Below are 17294 nucleotides of genomic sequence, written 5' to 3'. Positions count from 1 at the left end.
ACCTCAATATGCCAAACGTAAAATCCGAAGAATTATTGGATTAAAACAATAGTTTAACAAACTCAATACAAATGCAATCTGCGTTGTGAAATCGAAACAGCACTAAACGAATTACCAGAGTACCTAGTTCACTTTCCTGACAAACAGATTTGGGATCTATTTCTGCAATTTCGATTTAACATTCTCCCAACAAGAGATTATCAAGCCCAAACAAAAAAGATTGACTCCAGGAACCAAAATTGCCGGTTCTGTAAGCAACCAAACATGTCTGAAACACTAGTCCATTTAGTGATGGTGGAAGAGGGCAAAGAGTCTCTTAACAGTTTATGCTTGCATTCCATTGTTCCCACCATTAAGTCACCACTCAGCAGCAGATAAACATTACTACCCAACACACTCAGGACCTCATTCGAGGTGTGGCGGATACAGTAAGGCGAGATGGCAGTTACAAATGCTGATTGTTTACTGCCTGCATATAGACCAGGTGCGTTTAGCACCATAGGTATATTTAGCACAGAATGAAGAGTCGAAATACAAGTCTAGTTATAACATTTTCTTCACATAATTAGCAGTTTGACCCTTGTTTCCTGTATTGAAAGAGAGAGGAAGAGGTTACCGTTGCTTTTCATCACCTCACAAGTGTGGGTTAAACCCATAATTAAATGACTGGGAATTAGGGATTGACCCCTTTGATCTCCTTGAAGAACATGACCACTTATCACTTGCATATCTTAACTAAGAAAGTAAGTTTACCCAAGATCAGAAGTCAATTTTAGATCCTAATCGGACTAGACTATTTATATCAGTCTCTCTGGTCTCCAGGCCTATAGCACTAGACATATAATAATGAATTTAAAAATGTGTTGTTAACTATGCTCGTTGGTTATAAAAATGTGTGAATTCCTCCCTGATGCCACTACCCAAGACATCTCTGCAAAACCTGGATCTTTAGAACCCCAGGGGAATCCCCTATGTACAGAGGTTTACTGCATCCCAGCTAGGTTCTATGAGGCAGACAGGCGATCGTGTAGATGATTTTATTTGAAAGAATATGCCACTGTGGTTAATAAATCCACCACTTCACAAAAGCTGTACTTCGCTGTCTAAGGAAGTCTAAAGGAAACTTCTGTTGCCACCCAACACCACCCCTTCCTGGATTGCTTGAAGTACTTGCTCTTTGACCAAGCAGATATCCGACATTTTCTCATCACACCCATGGGTGCATCCAACCCCCCTTCCCTTCAATACCAAGGCCGTGGCTTCTCTCTCCACGCTCACACCTGCTGTTGGATTATGAACCACTGGTTTGCAAGAGGGTTCTTACACATACAAAGCAGTAACAGTTTAGGCACTTATTTCAACACTCACAAAGATGCTACACACATTCACATATCTGCCCATTTACAACTATGAGAATAGAATAAATGTATCCTCCAAGTCAGCATACCCATCAAGGATGTCCTTCTGTTTCAGATCCTTCGATGAGGACTTGCTTTTCCTCTAAAACAAAGGACAAATATAAAGAAAAGATTAGTTCTCAGAAAAGTAGACTATACTCAATCAGAACTTACTTCTTGATATTTTACCTTTTCTCTTTCATCCTGCTTGCTCCTCTTTTCTTTAACTCCAACATTGATCAATTCCTCCCTGTTCTCTTTGTCTTCATCATCGTCTACGGCATTGCGGCAGCTCTTAGTTGGTCCAGGGTAAAACTCAAGGTCCTTTTCGATATACTCTTCCTTCATCAGGGATCTAGATGACAGCCAAGTAATGTACTTCACTATAAGCGGGCAATCATCCTCAATGCAGTAGACATTTGTAAAGTGCAACACCTATTGTCCCTAGAGCCATTGCTTGAAAACTGTACTTTATATTGACCAAAAGAGGATAAAGAACTGGCAGGACAGATCTGACAATCTCACATTTTCTACAGGTGTCAATTACTTTCTGTAGCTTTGTTAGATTAACTGCACATATTAACAGAAGTGTAATATTGAGCCAGGCATTAGTTGGGCATTTTTTGAAACTATCACTTTGTAATGAAGCAGATAAAGCACAGTAGTGAAAGAGGGGCACATAATTTTAAATAGGTTATGTGGATTTATTCCGCGTACCACAACCTGGGGCAATCTCCAAATACACGCTCCATCTTGGGGCAGCATTGTAGGTGGAAGCGGAGGTTCAACTATTTGAAGTGCATAGAATGGAGATGTGAAAGGAGTAGTGGTGTTTCCACTTTGCAATTACCATGAGTGTACAGTTGAAACAAAGTCTTAAAAAAGAAAAGAAAAAAGGACAGTGACGTAAATGAAATCTGGAGGAGGATGGTGTAGAGATTGGATGAATGGGGACGGAGTAAGATGGGTAAAGAAGTGGATTTTTTTTTTGCAGGTGAGATATGGAAGATTTCAGTGTTAACAAATATACAGTAATGGCAATTGAGCCAATTTACAGAAAACGTTCTAAAAACATTTGCCCTGCCCTTGTTTTTTAGAATTATGCGAAGTGTGGAAGATGGATCACCATATTAACCATCCCAGGGAAGTTCTGGTTACACCTTAGGTCCTCCAAAAAAATTATTGCCCTCATTTATCTAACTGGTGGTCCCCCTCCAATTTTTTAAAATAGGGCACATCCACTTTCCTTCCTTTTAAAGAGTATTTGATGAGTCTTGCTCCCCCCCACACCCCATGTCATCCCCAAGTGCTAGGGATTCACAAGTGTCCCCCCCCCCATCGCTAGTCTTGTGTGTAGGCATAATTCTGATGCCCGAAGAACACAGCGATTGTCTAGGACATGTAGTATATGCAATGATGAATCTGCAAACATTAACAAGAAGTGAGCACACAAGCACCCACTCCCACTGCAATCATTTATTTTCAAAACAAAATGTTTACTAGCAGCTCTCGAGCAGAATGTGCCAGGCCCTGCTCCTATTCATTCACTTGGGCCTGGACAAATCAGGAGAGCAATTCAAGCCACCTGGGAAATTGCAGTTCAGACTAGTCCTACCTAATCCAAGGGCACGATTGCACCTTTCACAAATTTGACTCCGATCACATAGTTTGCTCAGCCTCATCTTAGACCCACATATCAATAGAACACCGACTCCTAACTCGCCAAACAGTCTAGGTTCAGGGTTGCAGAAGTGCGGTGTAGCAACAGGGAAGTGGAGAGTGACAAAGGAGGAGTGGTGGAGAGTAAAACGAGGAAGACAGAGCGGGAGGGAGGAGCGGGAGAGGAAAGTTGTGAGGAGGTAGAGGTACAAGGAGGTAGACCAAAAGATGGATAGAGGGGCAGGACAAACAATTGCCAGAAGAAAGTAGAGCATGGAGAATGAGTGACAGGTGGGCAAAGTAAAGAGAATGTCTAAATCCAAGCCAAACAAAGTAGTAAAGACCCAATAAGAGATGGAAAGTGGCCCCCCCAAGAACAAAGGCAAATCTTGAGAAAGCATGCACCACTTCAGTAAAAGGAGTATTCCATAGGAAGGGTGCAAAAAAGGCTTGAACAAGTGTCAGATTCCAAGCCTAAGCCACCTTAACGAAGAAGCATGTTACCACCAGAAGGAATATCTGGCAGTACACTAGAGTCTAAGCACATAATTGCCCAGCACTATTGGAAGACCCAAGGATACCAGACAGAGGTTCTGGAAGGAGCGGCCGATGGCCTATGTGCATCCCCCCTCTCCCCCCCGATTATCTAGTCACAGAATAGAAAGACAAAAACACATGAAATCAAGAAAAGCGTTTGTAGTAAGAAAACGTCCATAGAGCCTTTCACCAGGGTGCAGTCGAAACCTACTCCCTGACTTGTATACAATGAGTAAGTGATCGGGAGATGAGCCTTTGGCTGTGGAAATTTTTATTCTGCTGTCAGCTGTCAGTGGGTTCTTGAACTCATGAAAGGGTCACCCATTTCAGAAACCTGTATCAACTCACAACTTCTGCCACTTGTGTTATGGTAAGTCCCTAATATACAAATCATAGGACAGTGCAAAGACAGAACTGGCCGCATGCAGCTTACCCATCCAAGTTGTCAGTTTGCTTCAATCCCTTGGTCGAGGATTTGCTTTTCCTCTAAAAAGAAACAAATAGAAGTGAAGACAAGAGTTCATCAACATTATTTACTACACATAAAACCGAAGTTTTCACTTTTTGTTTTACTTTTTCGTGTTTGAGATTTTTCTCTGTAACGCTCCGATTTAGTTTTTCCCCTTGGTTCTCATTCGGGTTGGTGCTGCTCAAGCTCCTCTTGGACCCCTGGGAACTTTCTGGTGTCTTTCCTTCAAATACTTCATCAGTCAATGTTCTAGGAAGTCAATAAATGGGAGGAATTAATAAAATGGTAAACTCAAATAACAGTCCAAAATTATTAAATGTATGCATGAATATAAGGGTCACCATTAGAAAGAAGTGTTTGCTACCAATATTGGCCAAAATTAGGGAGAAATTAAAATCAAATTTCTGACAGCACAAAATTAAATTTGCACTATAGGCAGTCTCATGAGGAAAATCATTTTGGTACTATGCAAGCGCATTTCAGTAAAAATGGTACATGTTAGTGATTAATATTACAGAATTTGTTCAAACCTTTTAAGTGTGCAACAAAGAGTTCTAGCTGCTGCAATCTTCTGGCTGAATAAAAAGCGTTCAGGTACCACTGGGTGCAAAGGCTATGTAGTCTGTAAAAGGGATGAGGAGCTCTGATTCTCTATTTTACAATCTGAATGTATTCAACTGCATAATGATTGCAGATTTCATTTTACTCGAGGTTGTGTAGCGTTCACATCAGCTGTTAACATGCCCTCAAATGTGAGGGACACAAGGAAAGTGTGAGAAAATGGGTTGGTTGGAATGGCCATGCCGTGGCTACTGTAGACTTAATTTAGATGGCAAGTCTTTGGGATTCATGGAAATTCAGCCAATCAGGCTCAAGATTTCTGAGCCCAGAGGGAGTCAAAGACGGGAGTCTTGAAAGTACAAGGTACAGTCACTAAATGGTGGCTTGCCAAAACTATATGTGGAGTGTCCGGTGGACAGCTCCTTAAGGAGCTGGCCAGCTGGTAGGTGGGCAGTACATTAGGTCAGACAGAATTAATTTGTTGGACCAGTCAAATAAGTCAATGCCTTATTCAAAGGCCACTAGAGGGTCTTAATCACTCCGAACATCATGGTTGGAACTCTTCCAGACAGACAGGAGGCAAGCTGCAGCATTTGAAAAAGCAGGAAAGAATAAGAATATTGGGTAATTTAAAGGGGAAGTAGCCCCACACAATGCCACAAAATGAAGATGCCGACCCAGGATTGCATTTAAATAAGTTAGGAAGTAGAGGTCAAAAGAAGGAAGGTGATGCAAATCTTCTTGTGGCCGCAGCTTTACAAATATTAAACTAATTTAAGTGTGCATCCATGTAGACTATGTGCAGATGGTACTCAGCAAGCAGCTGATAATTTCCACAAGAGTCTTTCAATTTAAGGTGCAATTAACTATGCATGTAACCAAGTGCTTCTGGTTCGCTGGTGGTTGAGGATGTGGGTCTCCGTTCATGTGTTTGGTGGCAAGGCCGATCCCTGCGGAACACTGCATGGGATTCCAGAGGTGGGCCAGGAAGGAGAATCTTGCTCGAGCTGCCCTGTTAGTGGGGACAAAACAGCTGATCAGTTTCTTCTATGCCAATAGACTCTTGCACGTAGTTTTTTTTTTTTTTTTTTTAAGAGAGAGAAACTGCAGTCCATCGACGGCCGACAGAAATTTTTCATCATCATCCAGAAGAGTGATATTGGTGCCACTGCGTAGAAGAAAGCCAGAGTTCTCGACACAGAGGGGGCAGCTCTGTTGAAAATACGAGGGTTGTGTGGACGCTTAATTCACATGTACTGCCAACACATAGCTTGGAGGTCAGCAGACCGCTTCTTCAACACTGGGCCATGGATTTCATGCTTCAGACTGAGGCATTTTTCCTAGACTTATGGAAGTATTGAGGTGGTCAGTCACCCGTGCGTTCATCGGATGGCACTTTTGTCTAGCTTCAGAAAAATTGACAATAAGACCACTAGGGTTTTTTTTAGGATTTTTGTGGTGGCTTTTAACTGGGAGAAAGTTGAAGTCAAAATGAACTGGTTGGACAACGGACACATGCTAATTAGCTTCAAAATGACATACCCTACAAGCTTTCTTTAGGTGAATGGTAGATGGATGGCCAGGCTGAAATCAACTGCAAATACATACTCTATATGCCCATAGAGTAAAAGCACAGGCCAAGCCTTTTCTCCAATATGAAAATCTATTTTATTTATTTAATATACATATATCCATACTGGCTTTGTATCTGCAACATATCACAGCAATACATTCAACAATTTTAAAAAGGAATACATCAAGTGCTTGTGTCTAAAATCAAATACTCAGGTTCAATATACGAAGATAAAATACAATCTCAGATAGAACTACTAATTAAGATCGTTCATGATTGGATTATAAAATATCACCATAAAATAGATACAATTAGTGTCATGGCCGTCCATCCACTTTCCCACATAGTACATATATCTGCCTCATGGATAGCATTGTTAAAAGCCATTTTAAACAAATATTAAATTTTAATCCAGTCACGTTAACACCATGCCTGAAAATCTGTGGACTTTGCCTTATAAGGAAGGCTTTGTAAAGGTGGTTAGTAATTAAACAATGTGATCATTTAAATTCCACAATAGTTTTCAAATAGTCTTCACAGCTGTCTGCCTTTTCATTTTGAGATTTACAGTAATACTTAAATGCGTCTTCTACAGCTCAGGTGAATACATCTTGTGGCGGCATACATGCTGTGTGCTTCAAGCATGGCCCTTTACTCTAGCCTTCTGGTGAGAGATTATGATGAAAGGACATCAGCGTTAACCCCCCCTATCCTCCACATGCGGGACATTTATTTTGATAATTCACTGCAGAGGTTTAACAAAATAACAGACTTTTAAATTTTGAAAATGCACTGCCAAATACATCCTATGATCAAACAGTGTTTGAATCTGTGCTCACCGTCGTCCATGGGAGATTGTTCCTTACAGACCGGGGTGTTTGAAGTGTCCGCAGCAGGTCTTTCCTTTATGGAGCCAAGTTCCTTCTGATTCATTTCTTCACTTTGAGAGGTTCTTCTTGGTCTCTGGATCTAGATGCACCCACACCTAAGGGCTAGGCAACAGCAGGAGGCTGGGATGTTTGACAGTGGACACAGTTCCGATGTTTCCACCAAGGGCCGGGTGTGACAATCCACTCTCTCCTGGTCCAGGGCATGTGCCTCTACTCCCCCGAACACCCTACCACCTCGCTGAACCAGAAATATGATGCTCCTACAAGCGGACTGCACCTTCAATTCTCTCGTCTCTCTCGGCTGCCTGGCTGGCCTACCTCCTCGATGCTTCACCACAGGCTGCTTCTTCCTCGCTCTGATCACCCCCAGGCACCGGACATATCTGGGTTCCTCCTTCAATGAGCTTTCAAAAATTGTGCTTTTTCTGCCATAATGCGACCTGCATCATCATCTCCTGATGGCTCACCAGCTCGCCCTCCTGATGCCACACACCTCCTCCATTGCCCCAACTCGTAACTCCAGCCTAGTCCACACCACACACCTCTGCCAACCTGCATCAATCTAATGTGGACCTCCCCTCCTGTGTCAAATCTTTGGCTGCAACCAATAGAGTTGGTTTATTATGGTAATTATGCAGTTTTGAAATCGTGATATTCTCCACGCCCTCTCCCTCCAATATCTGGGACCACCACCATCTCGAAGCTTTTGTTTGGATAAAAACACCAGGGAGAATCCGGCAGAATGGAGCTACGACTCTCCCTCTCCTCTTCCCTCCCCCTGTTTGGATCCGCTGTGACTCGCGAGCAGGTGAAGACCATTAGAGCATTTTTATCTTGGTTGTAGGGACCATCTTGCATGTCATGCTGATGAATTCCGTGTATTTTTCCCTGAAATGTACACTGCCTGTCAACACGGACAACTGAAGGGTCTGTACCAAGCAGTCTGGGCATGATGGGTCAGACCAATGGATCTCTCTCTATACTACTCACAAGAACAACATCACTTTGCAAATGGCAGTACCCGGCACACATGGTCACCCTATCTCTTATCCTAAAAGCCAGACCTGGAACTTAACAGCACAAAACATCCTATTTGGCATTTTATTTAAAGGCAACGATAAACACAGTCTAGCTGCACAACCACCAGTTGATAGAGAAGGGGGCATTGCTAGCAGGTAACGCAAATTAAAGCAAAAAGAGTTGGTCGATCACCAGATGCTGGGCAGAGTCCAAGCCCACAGAAAGTTCCTTGACTTTAAAGTGTGCACAAGAATCAGGTTTGTTTGGTACCATGGTCGTTGTCTGGTTTCATCAGAAGTTGGTATTTGCAAGAACTATAAGTAGAGTGAGAATTGACCAACAGCTACTCTCTACCTCTACCGCATGTTACATTTATTTCTTACCCAATGTCCTGATACCCAGGTCCCTAAAACATTGGCAGTGGCCTGAATTCTGGGATCAAACGGTTCCAAGAGAGATGCAGCATCCCAAACAGAATGATGCAAAGCCCTGTGTGCAGACATGCCTCATAATAGTCGTGACAAAATCATGGTCTGGTGTGGGATGGTGCAACACATTTTGTAGAAGGGAAACACTCAGCAATTGTGCAAGTACTTTTGTAAATTCCCCCCAAAAAGTAATGGATTTGCACACACATGTGTATGTGGCATTACAAAGGAAACACGTGTAGCTAGTACAAAACACCCATGTAGGAACAAGGTGACGGACAGTCTACTGTGGAGGACCAAACAAATGTTAGAATATGAAAAGGGTATTCTTGAGGCTTATAGCAGCTGCAAGAAATAGGTCATGTCTGGTGTGACCAGTTGCATCATTCAATTCCTGCTTTCCTATTGGCTTGTTTTATGGGATTGAGGTATGAGCAGGACTAAGGGCCAGAATGTTAGAAGTTTCTGCTTAACTGTTGAAGAGGCTCGCCTACCTTTTGCCTGATGCATAGCTGTGTTGTTAACAGCAGATAGAGCGATTACAAAGCAGTTAGCACTCCTTTTCTTGAGGGAAGTGACCAATGTTCCCTATACGCTGTGCGCATGCCCAGCTTCCTTCTGGGTGCCACTCAGAATATTTTTAGCAGCGCACACAGGCAATTCTCACCTATGCAAAATGATTTAATAAGGCACAAGCCACAGCAATTACATGACATTTGCTTTCTCCTAAAATAACTAACTAGTCATGATATTCTGGTGTAGCTCATTTATACTACCCTACTATGCAAGTGTGACCTTAAAACCTAAAAACAGAATGCAGCCACACGAGGTAAACTCTAATATGAAAAAGTGGTCCAGTGAACAGAAAAATCCAACTAAGAAATGATTGCACACATTAACCAATTACTTTTTCCTCCCTACCCATAAATCCTATGCTTTAGTCTACCACGTGCTTCCTCTAACCTCTACCCCAAAACAAAATGTATTTATTACCAGATAACCTTGACTCTTCCTCTGTTGGCTCTGTGAAAGGTTACCAGACATTTACCTACATCAACTTATTTTATGTTTGTTGTAATTTTAATAACTTTCAAGTACTAGAACCTCGGTTATTCATTGTGCCTTATAAAAAGTTCATGTTTGCAAGGCCTTCCAGCGACTACCTTGGCACCCCCGAGAAGTGTCCTGCATGATGCAGCACTACTCATGAAAGGACTCTGGAAATTCAACCCTGAACCTCCTCTAACTTGTATCATTTACAAGGCTGTCACCCTGAAGTCCCCAAGCTATCTCACTGAGAAACTCAGCATCTCCAGAGTCCTGCAATCCACCAGAAGTAATGAAATGTGAAGGCTTCAACTCTGATGGTGCAGGAAGGAAAAAAAGAGAAGAACAGCCTTCTCCAACTATGCTGCAAGACTCTGGAACCTCCTACCATCAACATCAGACCTATCCCATTGCTGCTACAGTTCAGGAAAGAGCTCATGACCTTCCTCTTCAATGAATGTCTCCTTTGAAACACATAGCTCCACCCACCCTCCACTCCCCATCATACCGAGACTCTATGATCCGTCCCCCACTCTTTCCTCCCCGGTTGCTTCTCTTGCTGCAAATTGGCTGCTGTTGCCTTCTCCTGTTAGCTCCCTCTCCTTTGTCTCCGTTTCCCTCACTTTGTTCTTCCCCCTACGATTGTAAAGCACTCTGGTGATTCCCGAAGCCATGTCCGCGCTCAATAAATACACTAATATTAATAAGAAAAGCATTACCCACACTATGGAACCTAATTATCATCTAAAATATTGGATACTGACTGTAGGTAAATCGGCTACTTGGGTGTGTAACCTCATCCCATGCTTCCTATTCTTAGTATATATGTCAAGCAAGCGTTTTTGAAGTGGTCCCTTGCAAGTTAACGCATTATAAAACTCAAATATACATTTGCTCTCTAAGAATTTTGAGTAGACCAATGTCATGCTCAGCGTCTCCTACTTGAGCATTGCTAACATTACCCTATAAGTGGAGAGCAACATAGCAATATCACGTATTTGGCCTGCAAGGGATAATGGGTATGGGCTATGATATGATATATGATATGATATGGCATGTATAACGTGCCTATAGACAAGTGTTGCAAAGCGCGACAAGGCAAGGAAGGGGGAACAGAGGGAAGACAGGCAGCAATCTTACTAGGCCAGGTGACACTGAGGTCGCGCAAGTGCAGGGGAGGAGGTAAAGGGAATGTGCAGGTCGGGGGAGTGTATTGGTATGCCAGGTATTTGTCATATATAGTATTAGGGCAATGGCAATTCAAACAGTAGAATGCATTTCACACAATCTGCATCCCTTTTAAGTGTTCAGAGTTGCATTGGGCCTAGACAAATGATATTGTAACTCGATGCTATAAAAAAAAAGATTTCACTTATCAGTTGTATACACCTACCCAACAATATAAGGGTGGAATAAGTTGCAAACGATCTTGTATGCTTTGCAAAATAATTGTGTACCTGCAGATTTATGGCATTTTCTTAAAATGCATACAATATCATGGTGAGGCACTAAATATGTTTTGCTTGCACAGTATTATGGGTATGCAAATATCCCAGTGAGTGTTTCACTACTACAATCTCTTATGTTTCACAGTGCCCTGTCAACTAGTATTGGAAGCTAGCACAGGAGCTGGGGAAGGGTACGGGTACAGGTGAAAGAGCACATGCGAATGCTCCTTGCGGGTGATGAAAAAAATCAGTAACTTTCAAAAAGCAAGTCAGTTTTTCTGGCAGTACAGTACAGTGTAGAAAATGTGTTTGTTTGTTGAAGGAAAGGAAACTCTAGTAACAGTCTATAGAACTGCACTCTCTATTTCTTTTCATGCTGAGCTGGTGAGGGCATTTCAATTTAAACATGTGTTCTGTGTTTACTGACTGTAGCAGCCCCCCGCATCTTGTTTAATGGATAATGAATTACAGAGGGACCCCTAGTTACAGAAGGCGGCTCTCAAGTTGTTGTACCTAAAATATGTGATTTACGTCAACAGCGCTCTATGAAACCTCAGTAAGTCTCTTGCTGAATTTTGTCTAGGCTGTGGTGAGGAGGTGTGGGCAAAACTATAGGCTGTATGTGCCCAGTCATTGTACTTTCTATGACAGGGTTACAAGCAAGGCTCCGACAAGAATTTGCTTCCTACTTAGAGTGAAAGGATTTTTGAGGGAGTAGAAAAGTAATTAGCTTTGCCAACAGGAATACTTTATGCTTATTAAAAGATGTTTGTTGCACTTGAAATTCGTCTCGAGATCGGTCAGAAATATTATTAGAGTTCTTTCCTATGCCACTGCTTTGCTGATCACTGATTCAAAGAAATATCAGTGGAGCTTTGTGGGCAGAATCCTGGGGTTGGTTCCTATGTGTTCATTGTTTCCCCTTTTTATTGGGGACATGTTTCTGTTTTTAGGGATTAAACATGAATGGTGCATAAGTCTCTAAGCTGTAAGGTTGATTTTGGGTAACTACAGGACAACAGCATGTGGATAGTAAGTAGAAACTATGGAATTTTGATCATGTTCTCATGTGGCCCTTGAATTACTTCATTAAAGTGACACATTCCTTTTAGTTGCCTTTATTCCATCTGCAAATATTGTATCCGGTCTGATTTATGATAGCCACATCAGTAATGAAAAGCAATATTTGTTTTTTTTGTAATACACATGAGTGTTTTTCCAGTGACATAAAGCACACATTTCTCTCTGCACACGAGTACTTTTGCTAGCTACTTTTGCACAGCTTGAGGTCTTTAACTGGTTGAGGAGTTCTCTTTATAATCACATATAAAACATTTTTTTATCTATGTGTTTGGGAAAAGTGTTGTAAGGTGCAACTTTTATGCAGATTAGTAAAGAATTGCAGTGGTTTGGACTGGGCATTTCCTTTCCAAACTCTCTTCGGAGATGCTAGCTCACAAACTACGCATGCTAACAACGTGGTTTACCTCGTGAGTCAATTGCGCACATGGAAAATAAAGTGTGTACAAAAGGCAACCAGTTCTGCACTTAGAGAAAAATAATTAGAGGGAACATTGGCAGTGACCAAAATCATCTGGAGAAGGACATGTGCAGAAAGCAATCAATCTGGATCTTTTAGGATTGTTCTGTGTTAAATAATTTGTTTGAGAAATATTTGACCAGACAGATGGGTGGGGAGGGAAGGACGACAACTGCATTAACCTGGATGCGAGTTTGTGATCCAGATAACGCCTAACATGTTGCCCTATACATGTGGAAGTCGGTCACCACCTCCTTCCTTTCCTCCCTCCCTCTGCTAGATCCCACAGTTGCAGAGAACGGGGATCTTGGCCCGTATGTGTCCTCTCAGGTCATGGCCTCACACATCCAATCACCTACCGCCTCAACCCCTCCCAGCACTTTGCCTTGGCACCCACTGGCGTAGGTGACCACAGGCCTGCACTTATTTGACGGCTGACCACTCTGCCTTTGCACTTACAGCTGCTCACTCCCTAGCATTTCCCTCTTGATGCCCCTAGCACTTACCCCCCAACTCCCTCATCCCTTGCTCTCTCTCTCTGCACTTGTACGTTCTGAATACTCACAAGGCCTAGTAGGCCAGTCTCTATCTTCCATGTTCCCTCCCTGTTGCCCTGTGGGCACTTTGAAACACAATTTACTTGATGTATAAGTGCACAATAAAATAAACCTTAGTGAGTGCAATGCCATGCAAAGCAATGACTAGAGAATCCGTGTGTGCCCCTACCCAGAGGTTTTGATCTGCTAGTGTGCTGGGATTTGCAGATCTGGTCAGGAGAGGCTCTACACTAAAGAGGGATTAGGCAGGCTTTGCACTACATCCAATAGAGAAAGATAACCAAGCAGCATCAGACAACGGGGTTCGCAGCAGTGAGGAAATAGCCCCATATGTCTTAGCCCCTTTGATGGTACCTGGAACCTGGTCCCTTGAATTGGAAACTCTCTCTCAAGATAGCGTGTGAGCAAGTGGCCACTGGAAAGTCCCACTGAGTTTTCAGTCTATTTACCCTTTACCAGATTAGGTGACTGTGGGACAGACAGGCAACTGGAGGAGTCCCCCACAAGCTACAAAGCTGGGGAAACAATGGGTATCAGAGACGAAGTGGAGAAGCATGACAGACTGGCGGAAATGGGGCATGCCGGGCAAGGAGACAGTGAGCAGCAGCAAGGATGAGAACTTCACAACAAGAAGGCATCCAAGATTATGTTGCTAATAAGTAGCACAAACAAAAGGCTGTGTAGGACTACCAAATGCTGGGGAGGCGCTGAGCCTCCAGTAATTTCTATTGCTTGGCATGTATGAGAATCCACAAAAGACCTGCGGGTATACACGAAAGTGGAGAACTTAAAGGATGGCAGCCACACCACTAGAAATTGGGGTTGGAAGAGGAGGGATGACAGAGGAGATAGCCAGTGGACATATGAGATGTTACAGGCAAAACTGCTTGGAGGGTGAGGAGATGCTACAGAAGAGGTCCATTGAGCAGGCCAGCTCCTAGGGTGAATTTAGAGAAGCTGAAGTCTACATATGGAGGTAAAGTTTACAGTGCCACATGCGACACAATGTGCTTAGCAGGAATGGATCCTGGACCTTGGAGTCAAAGTTCCTACCGACTGAGACTCTGTGCGCCGGCCCCGATCCCAGAATCCTCTTTTCCTCCCCCAAGGTCACAACCATGGGGATGGCAATAGCAGAGATATGGGTGATTTAGAAACTATCCATTTATCTGGTAGATCCTCCCCTATCGTATGGAAGCAAGCGTTAATAACCACCAAGCCCAGTTCAACTCTGGGAGACTTGCATCCCTACAACCCCCTCACACTCGCAGAATAACACCCAGTCCATGTCAATGAGACTAACACTACAATCCTTGCTCCCAGGAGACAAGAGGCAAAGCACCCCAAGACCTAATCAGACCCTGTGATCACCACATTACTTGTTCAACCTCATTCCATCACAGTACCTGAAAGGAAAAACACTGCGACAAGCCCCACCCTCAACCCAATTTAGCAGCAGGTTTTGCATACAGATAAACTGACAGATCTCTAAAGCCTTTGGGGAAATCAAAACAAAAGATGGTTTGAAGGCTGGCAAAGAGGCCCCAGAAATCCAGAACCCCCACATCACTCTCTCTAACCCACAAACCAGGGAGTGAAATATGAGTTGCCAGCCAAATGGAGCACACAGTCCAAATCTAAAAAGGACTACCAGGCCCTTTAAAGGCTTCAACATCCCAGAATTACTAAGAATTCCAGTCAATGAGATTGCGGCCCCTAAAAACTGGACTGCACCAACAAATAGGATTAAATAATTTCCACCTGACCATTCCCAAACAAGTCTCTTTGCCAGCGTTCTTATCAGGGGTTTCGACACTTAGGATGGGGAGGATCCCTGAGGCACCCCGCACATCTTTAATATTAACATCTCTCATCCGATTACAATGATCTGGAATTTGGGCACAGCAGACAACCAAGCGAATGATACCCAATTGTTTTTCCAGGTTTACCCAGGGATTAATAACCAGACACCTAGAGTCACAAACTCACCACAATTTAGGTATGGATGACCGGTGTCTCCCTAAAGAAGAACCTGGATAAGACTAACTATTGGCGATTGGCACTGGCCAGCCTTGTCGAGAGACACCCATACTCAACAGCTAGCTTGCTCGCCATTTCCACAAGAATTGATCAGAAACCTGGGCCATGGACAGTTGTGAAAACATTTATAAATGTTTAAACTGCTCTTCCCATTTTTTAGTTATTCCCATATATCACAAGTACTAATATTTTCCCTGGTTTGGTCACATCTAGGTTATGCAATTAGCATGCTCTTTGCTTTGGCGAGGAACCAAATTGGTAAGCTACAGAGGGTCCAAAATGTGACTTCTAATATTGTTACGACTGAGTAGAAATGAGTAGCAGTTCTCCAACATTACAATGTTTTCACTGCTTGGTTGGCTAGTTGATTTTAAGGCACTACCCCATCCTGACCACAATAAAGCTCATTTTTAGCTTTATCTGTATGCCACGTGTTAGATCAGTCACATGACAGACATGAACAATTGACGTACAGCTGCTTACTGCTGGGCAAAGTGCCACCTGCAGAGGCTCGACAATCGTGTCCTGGTTGACTTGGAAGAATCCAAAGGCTGTGGCCCATGATGAGAATGTGTTCCCGGCACCCAACACCTTTATAAAATGAACCTTCTGGACTAAATCTGGTAAGACTATTATTTTTCTTATTAATTTGCGACTAGTGACATTGCATCCTAAAGCCAATATTTGACATGAAATTATCACAACTGCTAATCTTATGCAAAATTGAAAATGCTTAAGCAGCATTACTCTTCAGAACCTATTTTTACTTTAAAATATTTAAAATTCCTCATCTAGATTGAAATGAAATCTGTTGCCTCGACATTGGATCGGTGATAGAAACATGTTGGGATATGGTGTGTTACACTGTAGGCAGTTCTCATAGGTTTCTTGTGCAGGATGGGGGAAGAGAGGTGTTCTCTCCAAGGCATCCATCAACAATCTCCCAATCAGTCAGTGAGGAATCTTCATCACAGCTAGGTGCGATTCTGCAAGTCGGCCACCCTCACACTTCACCTATGCCTAGTAGCAAAGACATGCATATGCTACAGTCACCCTTTTTACTCTTTGCCTTATGTGCCCTCTTAGTAAATTGGTTACACAGGAAGTACTCCTGCAAGAGCTCTCAAAGGCAAAATGTGTATTTCATTGGAGCTCATTTTTGAGATTTGATGGATGGAGTCACTTTCTAGAAATTGGTGAACGTAAAACCTATATCATTCTTACAAAACTAATAACCAGCACAAAGAATAGTTTATTATAATGTTACTGACATAAATCTGGATGTTTTGCAAAAAGTCACTTCGCAGCAGGTTACAAAGATTCAATGAGGGCCAAAATAAACAAAAATATAAACTAGTGTATTCAGGAGAAATTTTGTAGACCCCAATAAGAACATTTCCTCTTTCCAAAGAACAATTTTGTCAAAATCTCTAATTCAGGGCCTAAGAAAGAGCTGCCGCACATGGAGACTTAGGAGCGCATGAGAGACATAACCAGCTAGGCAGTGAGCAGCCAGTGTAAACTTAAGAGCATACATGTTCAACCATCAGCATTTCCCAGTCAATTTCATATTGAAAAGGGAAGGATACTTGAGCATTGCCTGCAGGACACGACAACTAATAGATTAAAAGGCAGCCATTAATGATTATCACAATGCGTATGGGCTGGCTCTAAGCTGGTGAAATGCCACTGGAGAGGATTGGTAGAGGCTCATCCCAGGTTAACCACAGCAATGAGTAACTACCACACAATAAATAGTGTTGCCATTGAAGTCTGGGATTGGACTTCTAGAGTCTGACACATGGGGCCATAAGGACAAATGACTGATTTCAAGAGCTGAAGGCAAGTACGTTAAGGTTAGACATGGAAATGGGGAGTTGGCTAAGGAAAAGAAGCATCAACTTAAATGGAAATCTGAGGAGCTGCAAGTAAATATTTAGTTGTGGAGTGCAGGTAAAGGAACTCAGAAGTAAAACTATCGACAGTGCACTAGATTAGAAATTGTGACCCAGAAGTGAAAGTTGGTTGACTCAGAACTAAAACAGGGGTTGAATTATCAGTGTGCAATGTTTCATCAAATAAAGGGGACGAGCGATCCTGAGGCAATCATTCTTGTTCCACCTAAATA

The 17294-nt window shown here is 42.7% G+C and overlaps 1 protein-coding gene across 1 annotated transcript in view; it reads right to left on the bottom strand.

The window, feature by feature from the left end:
• Positions 1 to 17294, bottom strand: part of LOC138527482 (DNA topoisomerase I, mitochondrial-like) — a 2081463-nt gene that overhangs the window by 1755375 nt on the left and 308794 nt on the right. Inside the window, exons 5-8 of the mRNA XM_069638684.1 lie at positions 4167 to 4311; positions 4027 to 4079; positions 1587 to 1752; positions 1448 to 1500 (exon numbers count right to left, since the gene is read on the bottom strand). Of these exons, the coding sequence (XP_069494785.1) occupies positions 1448 to 1500; positions 1587 to 1752; positions 4027 to 4079; positions 4167 to 4311 (417 nt within the window). The remainder of the gene's footprint in view (positions 1 to 1447; positions 1501 to 1586; positions 1753 to 4026; positions 4080 to 4166; positions 4312 to 17294) is intronic.

Source organism: Ambystoma mexicanum, chromosome 1q (genome assembly GCF_040938575.1).
Source record: "Ambystoma mexicanum isolate Mex_15411 chromosome 1q, UKY_AmexF1_1, whole genome shotgun sequence".
Lineage (NCBI taxonomy): Eukaryota > Metazoa > Chordata > Amphibia > Caudata > Ambystomatidae > Ambystoma > Ambystoma mexicanum.
This window is presented reverse-complemented; position numbering and strand designations above follow the sequence as displayed.